At 35.2% G+C, this 12760-nt stretch overlaps 1 protein-coding gene across 3 annotated transcripts; it reads right to left on the bottom strand.

Moving 5' to 3' along the window:
• Positions 1-5767: 5767 nt before the first annotated feature.
• Positions 5768-10091, bottom strand: LOC109136014 (ABC transporter B family member 28-like). 3 transcript variants are annotated; one of them, XM_057391880.1, is made up of 9 exons: positions 9708-10091; positions 9053-9101; positions 8779-8959; positions 7745-7873; positions 7203-7303; positions 6976-7026; positions 6801-6878; positions 6104-6157; positions 5768-6018 (listed from the first exon to the last, which is right to left on the bottom strand). In XM_057391880.1, the coding sequence occupies exons 4-8, from the start codon at positions 7755-7757 to the stop codon at positions 6128-6130; spliced, it is 273 nt and encodes a 90-aa protein (XP_057247863.1). In that variant the 5' UTR covers positions 7758-7873; positions 8779-8959; positions 9053-9101; positions 9708-10091; the 3' UTR covers positions 5768-6018; positions 6104-6127. The 3 variants fall into 3 exon arrangements, with proteins under 3 accessions (XP_057247863.1, XP_048492210.1, XP_048492211.1); XM_048636253.2 differs by lacking the exon at positions 5768-6018 and having other exon boundaries at positions 6111-6878; XM_048636254.2 differs by lacking the exons at positions 5768-6018; positions 6104-6157; positions 6801-6878; positions 6976-7026; positions 7203-7303 and having other exon boundaries at positions 7755-7873.
• Positions 10092-12760: the final 2669 nt, after the last annotated feature.

Genomic DNA, 12760 nt, shown 5'->3' with positions numbered 1-12760 from the left:
TAGCGATGAACTTCTAGTTAAAGAGCCTTTCGGGTTGAATCCGAGCTCAAACCTAACCAAACTTGATATATGACATGCTTGGGATGTCTTAAGGTTAAAATGGTCATTTATGCCCAAGAATTACGTGGCTTAAAAGGTAAATTGCTTACATAGTAAACCTGGCCAGCTGAAATTACAGCTCAGACCTATCCTCAAAGAAAGCTGCTTAGCAGCTACTTAAGTGTCGATCTCTCAAAGAACTTTTTATGCATGAAAGCCAACACCTTAGGCTAACACCTCAAGCAAGAATCACCCAAAAACTCCAAGAAACCGACCTTGCCCAGAAGAGGTTTCCCTCCCCGGGGGTACCGCCAGAACAGACTATAAAAGCCTGTTCTGGATTTTCGTCTCTTTTCTCTTATTCTTTCCTCTTGGACACCCACTTTTCTTTACATAGAACTCTTCTAAACATCCATAAAAGTAGTTCAAGCTTTGGTTCCAATCTTTAGACCTTAAATCATATAAAAAACCTTGCTGAAAGATCACATAAGTTGCTGTAAGTTCAACAGTTTACACCTCTTGTATTTAAGCTTAGTTTTTCATATCTATAAGCTTGTTGAAACTAATCTTTAGCATTTTATACATTCAGGGAAGATGTAGGAGTAGTTAACCAATGGATTAAGGAATTTCGTGGCTTTAAGCATCCTTAGTTAAGGTACACACTTAGTTTGGTTTTACCCTAGAGATTTCCATACCTATAGTTAGGTGATTGTTTCTTTCTAGTGTAAAGCATGTCTATGAAATGAATTTACTTATGATGTGTATTTTATTATGTGTATATTGAGTATATTACATGAGTATAACATGCTAAGGTTCATTAGAGATGTTTTATTTGACCTAAACAACACTTATACACTAAGTATTACGATTATGCTTCTTAATGGAATGTGTTTAGTACATGGACTTGTGGAGTAATTATGATGATTAAGGTGGAGTTGTTATGTTATTGTTGTTGTGAGTTGTGTTGGTTGTGTAAGTTGTTGTTGAGTTGCTTTGTTGTAGTAGTGTTGTTGGGTTATTGTTGTTCTGTCATTGTGGTTGTGGTGGAGTTGCTGTGAAGCTGTTGCCTATTGTTGTTGTTGTATCGTTCTTATTGGATAGTCGTTGTTGATGATGCGAGGGAAGTCCTAATCTTAGAATTGGGAAACTGTTATAATTATTGTAGTTGGAGTTGATATGTATGAAGTCGAGTTATGAGTTATGGGAATGACTTCATTAATTTCTATTTGCGGGATTCAGTTTTATTAGCATAATGGTTGCGTTAGAAGAAGATAATTAGAATAGTTAAGATTGGTTGTTGATTATTGTTATTGTTATGAGGTGATTATTGGAGGATGATTTTGGAATGGAGTATCATTCGGAATTATGAAGGAGATTATAATGTTGGAATTGATATATTGGTTAAGGATTTGAGTGCAACATAGAAATCAGTTTATTGAGGTTTATTTACGAGTCGAGCTAGCTTTATATTCTCAATATAATTGTTGGTAGCACAATTAGGTGCTTGATTTAGGTACAGTTGTGAGTTATGTTTAGTTTGTTTAGTTATATTTTGGAATTATGATTATGAATTGGGATGCAAGTCGATGTAGCTAATATCATCGAAGTTATAGATATTAATTAAGGATTAAGGAAATTAGAATGTTAAAGGTTGATAATTTGTGAATTGGGAATTAGTTTAAGTTTGGTTATTGATTATTGATGTTATCGTGAGATGGTTGTTGGAGAATGGCTATGTAGACGTATATAATTCAAGATGATATGGGAAATCAAGTTATGATGCTTGGAGGTTTCGTATAATTGTTATAGAGTTGAGGTAACCTTTGGGTTCAGCAAAATATATTTAAATGCTCCCGTGGGCGTTATATTGAATTTTGGATATCATATATGTTTGTGGTAATGGCCATGATTATAGATACATCTCTGTGAGTTAGTTGTGAATTGCTATTGGATTGTTATAAAAGTATCATTTTGTTCAATTATCGAAATCGTTCGAAAATACTATATTTCTCAAAATATGATTTGGTATGATAATGAGGAAATGATTCAGATATGAGTTAAGACCAGATAAGGTCGAATATGGTGTTATGTTATGAGTATTGAGGATTCAAGTATGAATCATTAAATATCTTATTTTATAAATATGAAAGTGAGGCATGAATAGGCACCCCGAGTTAGGGCGGGTAGAGTCCCTAGCTGTTGCCTTCCAGGAGGGCGAATTCCTGGCGTTATAGGACATGTCCGGGTAAGTCTTGCAAGCATAACAATAAAAGGCTGGGTGACGACCCTCAAGTTTGGAGACAGCTGGTACTGCGTGGTACCCCTCTCCACTCGCGTTCATGCCAAACGATCTGATTTTGTGAAAATATATCAACTAAGTTGAGTGTGATTATCTGTTATTATAACTATGTGTTAGTTTTCAAAATACACCTAAACTTGTATTTTCTATTACACAGTGTGTACTCAGCTTTGCTGATGGTGTTGTCATTTCTGTGGCCTGTCACTTGGTGGGTGGCAGAGTCAAACATCGTTGCAGGTTTGGTGTTGTGAGCTCAGGATTCTGAAGTGAAGCAAGATAAAGATGCGTCGTAGCTTATGGATTGAGTTTGTATTTTAGATAGTCAATTAAGGAATAGTTTCTGATATATTTCGTTGTATACAATATTTGGGAATATTAGTCGAGATATCAGTGTAATTGAAGTCTTATATAAATTAAAGGATTTGTTTTGTGGGCCAATAACCCACAAGTCCAGGATCGTTTTCTAGGTTATGTTTCCGTTGCGAGTAAATGTTTAATTTGAGGCTTATTAAGCATTGATTGTGATTAGTGAATCTTAAGTGTATTTACCTAGCAGCTCGGGAAAACGGGCTGTTACATGATAAAGTTCCAGCTGAGAAGAAATCTTTGCTTAATGCAGTGCACCATTTCTTCTTTAACTTGTACAATCTATTGAACCACTTGCTTTGTTTAAGCTTGTAATCTTTTATCATTTTTTCCCAACATTGTTCAAATTCTTTTGGTGTTATGCATCCTCTTAAACATTTATTAAACGCTTTCTTGAACTCAGGATCCTCCTTCAAAGCTCCAAATCTTGACACAACATTCTTGATAAGATGCCAAATGCAGAGCCCGTCTCTTGTATTTGGAAGCACCTGACAAACAATGAATTTGTTACTCTAGACAACAAATGGGGTTACTTTTACATGTCCTTCTTTGTTGGGGGTTACTTTTACGTGTTCAGTATCTTTATTGGGGGTTACTTGAAGATAAATGATGGTTACTTTAAGGTAATGATGGGGTTACTTTAGTTAAATTATCTTTTTATATAAAATCAATATTGTTGTTAGTTTACATACATCATAGCTTACTTTAGATGAATAATGTGGTTACTTTATCTAGATGATTAATTTTTTCAATTGTTTTCTTAGGGTTACTTTATGCACATAATGGGTTACATTAGACATATGATGGGCTTACTTTTATATATTCAGTATATATGTTTTTCAAGGATTACTTTACAGATACATACATGTTCTTACTTTGGGTTAGTTTACAGGTATATTGCAATTACATCATATTGATTAGTAAGAAACAAGTAGTTTACAGAATTGGATTAATTTAAGGCAGAACAAAAAAGATGTGATTGTATTCATAATGATGATTCAAGATCAAATACAATCTAATCTATTATACATGTCAGGTTAATGAAGTTATTGTATTCAGGATCAAATAATCAAGGGTGATGGCCAAATGTTATTGTAAATGTTTATTTAGTTGTAGTAAAGTACCATGTCAGCTTTAATGCTCAAGTGACAATTATGATTATCAGGGCATCATGAAAGCTAGAATTTTACTAGTATTCTTTTATTAAATCGCATTGCTATGCTTTATTAGCTGGTGTGTTTTCATATCTTGCAGTACTAGCATTAGAATCTATCACAATTTTTATACTAACTTCACTACATGTCGTCAGCCGTGTCGGTGATGCTGTTGGCTCTTGGTTATGCTGCTCTTGGCTAGTTGGTGCTAGTTTTATTATCAAAGATTTGTCAAACTCATATCTTGTAGTTTACAATTGTAATTTTTTTGTATTTATAAACAATCAGAAAGTGAACTATTATCTATATGTATTGGGTGTGCATTAATACTAAAAAAAAAAGTAAAAAAAAAATTTATTATTTTTGGTCCCTTAAATGCTCCGGTTTTACTAGTAAACCGGAGCATTTGTGAATACAAATGCTCCGGTTTACTGGTAAAACCGGAGCATTTGAGGCCCCAAATGCTCCGATTGTTTTGAAAAACAGGAGCATAACAAACCGAAGCATTTATAAAAGTCTCAAATGCTCGTGTGACGTCTGTTGCGCGTCAAAAACGGAGCATTTGGGGCCTAAAAGACCGGAGCATTTGAGGTTTTTTCTACTAGTGCTTAAACCCAACTGCGTTGTTTGTGCTCTCACTTCTCTGTGATGATAAAGTTCCAGCTGAGAAGAAATCTTTGCTTAATGCAGTGCACCATTTCTTCTTTAACTTGTACAATCTATTGAACCACTTGCTTTGTTTAAGCTTGTAATCTTTTATCATTTTTTCCCAACATTGTTCAAATTCTTCTGGTGTTATGCATCCTCTTAAACATTTATTAAACGCTTTCTTGAACTCAGGATCCTCCTTCAAAGCTCCAAATCTTGACACAACATTCTTGATAAGATGCCAAATGCAGAGCCCGTCTCTTGTATTTGGAAGCACCTGACAAACAATGAATTTGTTACTCTAGACAACAAATGGGGTTACTTTTACATGTCCTTCTTTGTTGGGGGTTACTTTTACGTGTTCAGTATCTTTATTGGGGGTTACTTGAAGATAAATGATGGTTACTTTAAGGTAATGGTGGGGTTACTTTAGTTAAATTATCTTTTTATATAAAATCAATATTGTTGTTAGTTTACATACATCATAGCTTACTTTAGATGAATAATGTGGTTACTTTATCTAGATGATTAATTTTTTCAATTGTTTTCTTAGGGTTACTTTATGCACATAATGGGTTACATTAGACATATGATGGGCTTACTTTTATATATTCAGTATATATGTTTTTCAAGGATTACTTTACAGATACATACATGTTCTTACTTTGGGTTAGTTTACAGGTATATTGCAATTACATCATATTGATTAGTAAGAAACAAGTAGTTTACAGAATTGGATTAATTTAAGGCAGAACAAAAAAGATGTGATTGTATTCATAATGATGATTCAAGATCAAATACAATCTAATCTATTATACATGTCAGGTTAATGAAGTTATTGTATTCAGGATCAAATAATCAAGGGTGATGGCCAAATGTTATTGTAAATGTTTATTTATTGTAGTAAAGTACCATGTCAGCTTTAATGCTCAAGTGACAACACTAGTAGAAAAAACCTCAAATGCTCCGGTTGTTTAGGCCCCAAATGCTCCGTATTTAACGCGTAGCAGACGTCATACGAGCATTTGAGCATTTTACAAATGCTCCGGTTTACAACCGGAGCATTTTGTTTCAAATGCTCCGGTTGTTAAGGAAAAACCGGAGCATTTGTCATGGGCAAATGCTCCGGTTTTTCCTTAACAACCGGAGCATTTGAGCTTTTCTTATAAAAAAAAATTCAGACCTGCTACCCCTGCTGGCTAGCAACATGAGTAACAGGTCTTCAAACCAAGAAACTAACGGGTACCCACTACACACAACCTTGAAACACATATACTTAATACAACCATTTCCAACTCCACAAAGTTAATATTTTACTTAGTTGATACAACAAGAAGCCATTTCTTATTCCACAAAGTTAATAGTTGAAACCTAAGAAGTATCCAGATTCAAAGTTCTCATATTTTAATTCCATAATACAAAACCCAAATCCAAAAAAAAATTAACTAGGTAACAAGGGTATGCATCAAAAGCCCCACGGAGATCTCCAAATGAGTAAACCAGGCCTTGAACCTACATAGCACATAATGAAATCTATAAGGCACAATAATTGAAAGTTGTATACCAACTCAGTTATTTGCCACACGAGAGTACTTACAGCAAATGTAAGAGTAAAGGTATATCAAACCACAGTTCCAACTGAGAGTTCACCCTGCGCATTCCATTAAAACGTATAAGGAAACATACATAGAAATGCTCATAAAACTTGACTAGATTATTGTGGTGCTTAAGTTTAGAATTATCTGCAGCTAACATTAGCATTTAACAAGGAAAATTAGATTATAGAGCTGCAGACATTATCCAAGAGAAGAAACTATACTCCTGACAATCAATGCTCTCGCACAAAAATTACAGTTCTCTCAGAACATGAATGTCACACTTCTTAATACTCTGGTTTTAATAATAAGCCCTTGCAAAGTACAAGAGAATGGCTTTAGCATCTAATGAGAAACAAAGTTGATAAAATAACTAGAGACTTTAGCTGGGAGAAGGAACCTATGCTCCTGCAAATGAATGCCCTTGAACAAAACGACTTTTGAACATGAACTGAATCTACGAAAGATCCTTTGGAAGAGGATATCATTAAAAACCAAGAACAATTACTCCATTTCCCACAATCTTTCACATTTTACATGTAAAATTATTCCTCCCATCAGTAACTAAAAGCTATTATTTAATATCTCCATTCATATCAGTCAAACACCCAAAAGTGCAACTGAGAGTGAGCAGAAAATTAAGAAAATAATACTTAGAAAAGATCCTAAAATCACTGGTTGTTGATGAACACAACTAACCGCTTTAACTCGGGTCACTGATTCATTAATGGATTTGTAAGTGCCCAGCTGAATGCCGCTAGCCTTATATGCGAAAATCTGCCATATCAAACAGCATACATATCAAAAAACAAAAAGCAAATAATCTGATTCACTTTATCAGATGATGCATACTCAAGGGTATGACATATATTACCTGATTACCGAATGCTGACATTTGGCGCTTTTCCCCACCATAGGACCTCACCTGAGAGGTATTGTATTTAGTGTTCAGTACAACAACTATCTAGGTCGGACCTTGAATCCCATAGCCCAAAAGCAAAAGTTATAGCTTATGGTTAAGAATTTCACCCTTAAAGGAGCTTACGCTAGCAAAGAATGCTAAAATGCCATATTGCACTGGCACAACTCGCTGAAACTCACCGTGCGAATAGCAGATATTGTTTCTGACACACAATCAGACATTGACGACTGTGCCAACCCATGAGCTTTAAAGATAGGCATAGTTGACCGCTTGTACACAGCTATTAAAGTAAACAAGAGGGTAGAAATAGATTAAAGGTGAACGAAACGATCTGCAGAATCATTCTTCACCAGGACTTGCAATCATACTAACTGCTACCTTGCTACATCATAAACTATATCGGAACCATATTAGGGAAATAAACATGATCATAAATTATTGACTTAAAATATAAACTACTCATTGACAACCAGCCTGTCAAATATTAAAAACACGAAATCATGAATTCTTCAGGATGCATGTAATGGAGTAGCCAGTATGATTGTGTCATAGCACCACTGAATCACAATTCTTAAATAAATGAAAAGTCAAATATGCACCAGCTTTAGCAAACCAAATCCTATAAGTAGAGAGATATTTCTGAACAGTCAACTTTATTCTCCTACGAGCACATAATGAGCATATCACATTGCTCAAATCTCAAGAGTAAAGGTTTTCTTACCTGCTGCCTGCATTTTACAGGAAGCTCAGAAAGAACATCCTTCTTAAGTCTGCATATCATGAGTGTTGCTTTCATTAAATTGTGCAATTCCTCATGGTTTCTTGCCCCTTGGTATACTCCAAATACTCCCTGAAAAATCAAACACGAAATACATGGTTCATGGTTCGTAAGCATAAATGACAAGATTAAAGTTACAGATATTGAAGCACAGTTTCAAGAAGCAAGAGAATCATTCACACCCCTGCAATATCAACTGCCATATTCATGGACGCTCTTGTAGACAACTAGGATAGAGAGCTTCTAGTTGTACAAAAAAAACCAATAAGAGAGAAGAAATTCCTCGATAGAGCAAAAAGAGAACCGAATTAAGGTCAAGCATGGGTCAAAAGAAGCACCTGCTTGAATAATTCAATAGGGCAACAGCATGAGCCACTTCAGGGCACAAACTACAAACCACCACTTCAGGAAAATAACATAATTGAATAGTAAATCATCAAGTTAGTACAAGTAGGAATGCTTAAAAGGGGTACATTAAAAGTAAAGTCAAAGGAGCATAAGTACAAGTAGGATGTAGATACATCCCAAATGGATCCCCATCCTATAAATTCAAGTAAGACTGAACTGCTCATAAGATATCTGTAACCGACCAAATAACTAGCAAAGCTATCAAAAATTCTGCTGGAACTTTATCTTTCGCCCCGCCCTCGTCATATAGCAGATTGATTCATGATCATTAAATAAAACGGATACTACAAAAAGAGCACAAGTACAGAGGCAACACAAGTAAAGCACATCGATATGAGCTCACTCTAGCATCTTTACCCTTTCTCTATAAAGGATAAGGAATAAAATCTAACTTAAAATCAAAAGATTATTGTCAGCACAAAATGGCACAAACAATCTAACATAGTTTAATAAAAAATATGGACAGATGATATAACTACACAAAAACCACCAAGAAATTTATCAATTATCACCACAAAGATATAGAAATTAACAAATGAAGATCTGTAAAAGCCAGATACGGTTCATACCTAATACTGATCTTGCAAGAGAGTACATAATAACTTCATAGTTGGAACTCGCATCAAGTGAGAGAACTGCGGCTGACGGGGGTCGAAAAACTTGCTGCATAAGCTGTGTCGTTAATAGGAGCCTTCTTTTTGGTCTAATCATTGGAAGTAGATCTTCATTGTTATCAATTTCATCTTCAACCTGCACAAGAACAAGGATGTCACATTCCAGGATGAAGATGAGGATTGAGAAATGCAAGAGCATATACTTTGAACTACACTGTAATATTCATACCTTTTCGATCAGTCGGCCTGAGGATTGAGCCCAGTCTATTTCAGCCGAACTACATATAAGAAGATTTAATAAATGACAATGAATTGTGCATTATAAAACAAACAGTGAACAAAGTCTCCGGTTTCTTAGCCAAATAGCTTCCGAGATTAACATACTAATGCAGAGTTACAGACATAGAACATGATATGATAATACATGGCAAAGTAGAGGAACTATGAGATCAGAGAATTTTTGATACATATCGGAGAAGTGGCTTTTTCCAGGAGATATAGAAAAAGAGTATCATTTTTCCTATCCGGTCTGAAAAACTCTGGGTAAGCAACAACACCCACCTTATATGAACAATAATTTTTGACATATCAAAATTCATAACACAATTAACTACAACTTCAAACAGAAACAACAAATTTCTGGCATAACACGAGTAAATTCTTAAGATATGTTAATAAATTTCAAATTAACCACGAATTTCAAGCCTCGTTAATGGCATCAATCGTAGCCTCAATCACTGCATAATAACTTGTTGACCCAAACAAAACCCTAGACGAAATCAAAGAAAACCCTAAAAAAAATCCCCTAATCTAAGAAACCAAAAAATAACCTAAAAATACTGCAATAAAACTAAATCACAACAATAAAGTTTGTGCGAAATTACCTGGACATGCATTCCAAGGAGCGGATTGAGAGAGAAGAGGGATATAGAAGCAGTTTGATGAGGGAAAGAGAGAGAGAACGACGGAGGGGGTAAAACCAAAACTTAGCATCAAAATTTTAGTTTACCATCTATCGATTTTACCTAATTAGCAACATATTTCACAAGCCAACAAGCATTAACCGAACATTAGTCGACGACAGAGCCCTAATTTGTCGACCAAACAGAAGTCGACTGGAGCCCTAATATGTCGACCGAACAGAAGCGGTGGACGACGGAGGACGACTGAGTGGGCGAGAAAGCGAAGGACTTAGGAGAGACGGAGGCCGGGAAGACGGACGGAGGACGGCTGAGTGAGTGAGTGAGAGAGAGAGTGGGCGACTTAGGAGAGGGAGGGAGTAGGGACTGAAACTGATATATAGGATTAGGGTCGAGTAATATTTGATTAAATTAGCAGGGGGAAATTTCAACCAAAAAAAAATTCGCGCTTAATAATCCATTTGCTCCGTCGACTAACCGGAGCATTTATTCATAAATGCTCGTGTTGATTAGTCAACCGGAGCATTTGACATCAAATGCTCCGGTTGATTAATCAACACGAGCATTTGTGAATTTTTTTTACTAAAATTATCACAAATGCTCGGGTTGATTATTCAACCAAAGCATTTGATAAGTAGCAAAAGCTTTTTTTTCCACTAGTGCAATTATGATTATCAGGGCATCATGAAAGCTAGAATTTTACTAGTATTCTTTTATTAAATCGCATTGCTATGCTTTATTAGCTGGTGTGTTTTCATATCTTGCAGTACTAGCATTAGAATCTATCACAATTTTTATACTAACTTCACTACATGTCGTCAGCCGTGTCGGTGATGCTGTTGGCTCTTGGTTATGCTGCTCTTGGCTAGTTGGTGCTAGTTTTATTATCAAAGATTTGTCGAACTCATATCTTGTAGTTTACAATTGTAATTTTTTTGTATTTATAAACAATCAGAAAGTGAACTATTATCTATATGTATTGGGTGTGCATTAATACTAAAAAAAAAAGTAAAAAAAATTTATTATTTTTGGTCCCTTAAATGCTCCGGTTTTACTAGTAAACCGGAGCATTTGTGAATACAAATGCTCCGGTTTACTGGTAAAACCGGAGCATTTGAGGCCCAAATGCTCCGATTGTTTTGAAAAACAGGAGCATTTGTGCCACAAATGCTCCGGTTACAAACCGAAGCATTTATAAAAGTCTCAAATGCTCGTGTGACGTCTGTTGCGCGTCAAAAACGGAGCATTTGGGGCCTAAAAGACCGGAGCATTTGAGGTTTTTTCTACTAGTGCTTAAACCCAACTGCGTTGTTTGTGCTCTCACTTCTCTGTGATGATAAAGTTCCAGCTGAGAAGAAATCTTTGCTTAATGCAGTGCACCATTTCTTCTTTAACTTGTACAATCTATTGAACCACTTGCTTTGTTTAAGCTTGTAATCTTTTATCATTTTTTCCCAACATTGTTCAAATTCTTCTGGTGTTATGCATCCTCTTAAACATTTATTAAACGCTTTCTTGAACTCAGGATCCTCCTTCAAAGCTCCAAATCTTGACACAACATTCTTGATAAGATGCAAATGCAGAGCCCGTCTCTTGTATTTGGAAAGCACCTGACAAACAATGAATTTGTTACTCTAGACAACAAATGGGGTTACTTTTACATGTCCTTCTTTGTTGGGGGTTACTTTTACGTGTTCAGTATCTTTATTGGGGGTTACTTGAAGATAAATGATGGTTACTTTAAGGTAATGGTGGGGTTACTTTAGTTAAATTATCTTTTTATATAAAATCAATATTGTTGTTAGTTTACATACATCATAGCTTACTTTAGATGAATAATGTGGTTACTTTATCTAGATGATTAATTTTTTAATTGTTTTCTTAGGGTTACTTTATGCACATAATGGGTTACATTAGACATATGATGGGCTTACTTTTATATATTCAGTATATATGTTTTTCAAGGATTACTTTACAGATACATACATGTTCTTACTTTGGGTTAGTTTACAAGTATATTTGCAATTACACATATATTGATTAGTAAGAAACAAGTAGTTTACAGAATTGGATTAATTTAAGGCAGAACAAAAAGATGTGATTGTATTCATAATGATGATTCAAGATCAAAATACAATCTAATCTATTATACATGTCAGGTTAATGAAGTTATTGTATTCAGGATCAAATAATCAAGGGTGATGGCCAAATGTTATTGTAAATGTTTATTTAGTTGTAGTAAAGTACCATGTCAGCTTTAATGCTCAAGTGACAACACTAGTAGAAAAAACCTCAAATGCTCCGGTTGTTTAGGCCCCAAATGCTCCGTATTTAACGCGTAGCAGACGTCATACGAGCATTTGAGCATTTTACAAATGCTCCGGTTTACAACCGGAGCATTTTGTTTCAAATGCTCCGGTTGTTAAGGAAAACCGGAGCATTTGTCATGGGCAAATGCTCCGGTTTTTCCTTAACAACCGGAGCATTTGAGCTTTTCTTATAAAAAAAAATTCAGACCTGCTACCCCTGCTGGCTAGCAACATGAGTAACAGGTCTTCAAACCAAGAAACTAACGGGTACCCACTACACACAACCTTGAAACACATATACTTAATACAACCATTTCCAACTCCAAAAGTTAATATTTTACTTAGTTGATACAACAAGAAGCCATTTCTTATTCCACAAAGTTAATAGTTGAAACCTAAGAAGTATCCAGATTCAAAGTTCTCATATTTTAATTCCATAATACAAAACCCAAATCCAAAAAAAAATTAACTAGGTAACAAGGGTATGCATCAAAAGCCCCACGGAGATCTCCAAATGAGTAAACCAGGCCTTGAACCTACATAGCACATAATGAAATCTATAAGGCACAATAATTGAAAGTTGTATACCAACTCAGTTATTTGCCACACGAGAGTACTTACAGCAAATGTAAGAGTAAAGGTATATCAAACCACAGTTCCAACTGAGAGTTCACCCTGCGCATTCCATTAAAACGTATAAGGAAACAT

This window comes from Beta vulgaris, chromosome 9, assembly GCF_026745355.1.
Source record: "Beta vulgaris subsp. vulgaris cultivar EL10 chromosome 9, EL10.2, whole genome shotgun sequence".
Taxonomy (NCBI): Eukaryota; Viridiplantae; Streptophyta; class Magnoliopsida; order Caryophyllales; family Amaranthaceae; genus Beta; species Beta vulgaris.
The sequence above is the reverse complement of the archived record's forward strand: the minus strand, read 5'-3'. Positions and strand labels throughout refer to the sequence as shown.

Excerpts from the sequence above, each read along its gene's own strand:
- LOC109136014 (XM_048636253.2), bottom strand. Across the intron at positions 7,027-7,202 it reads CAATATCTGCTATTCGCACG|GTGAGGTCCTATGGTGGGGA; the intron begins GTGAGTTTCAGC and ends AATACCTCTCAG. Across the intron at positions 6,879-6,975 it reads TGTCAGCATTCGGTAATCAG|ATTTTCGCATATAAGGCTAG; the intron begins GTAATATATGTC and ends TTGATATGGCAG.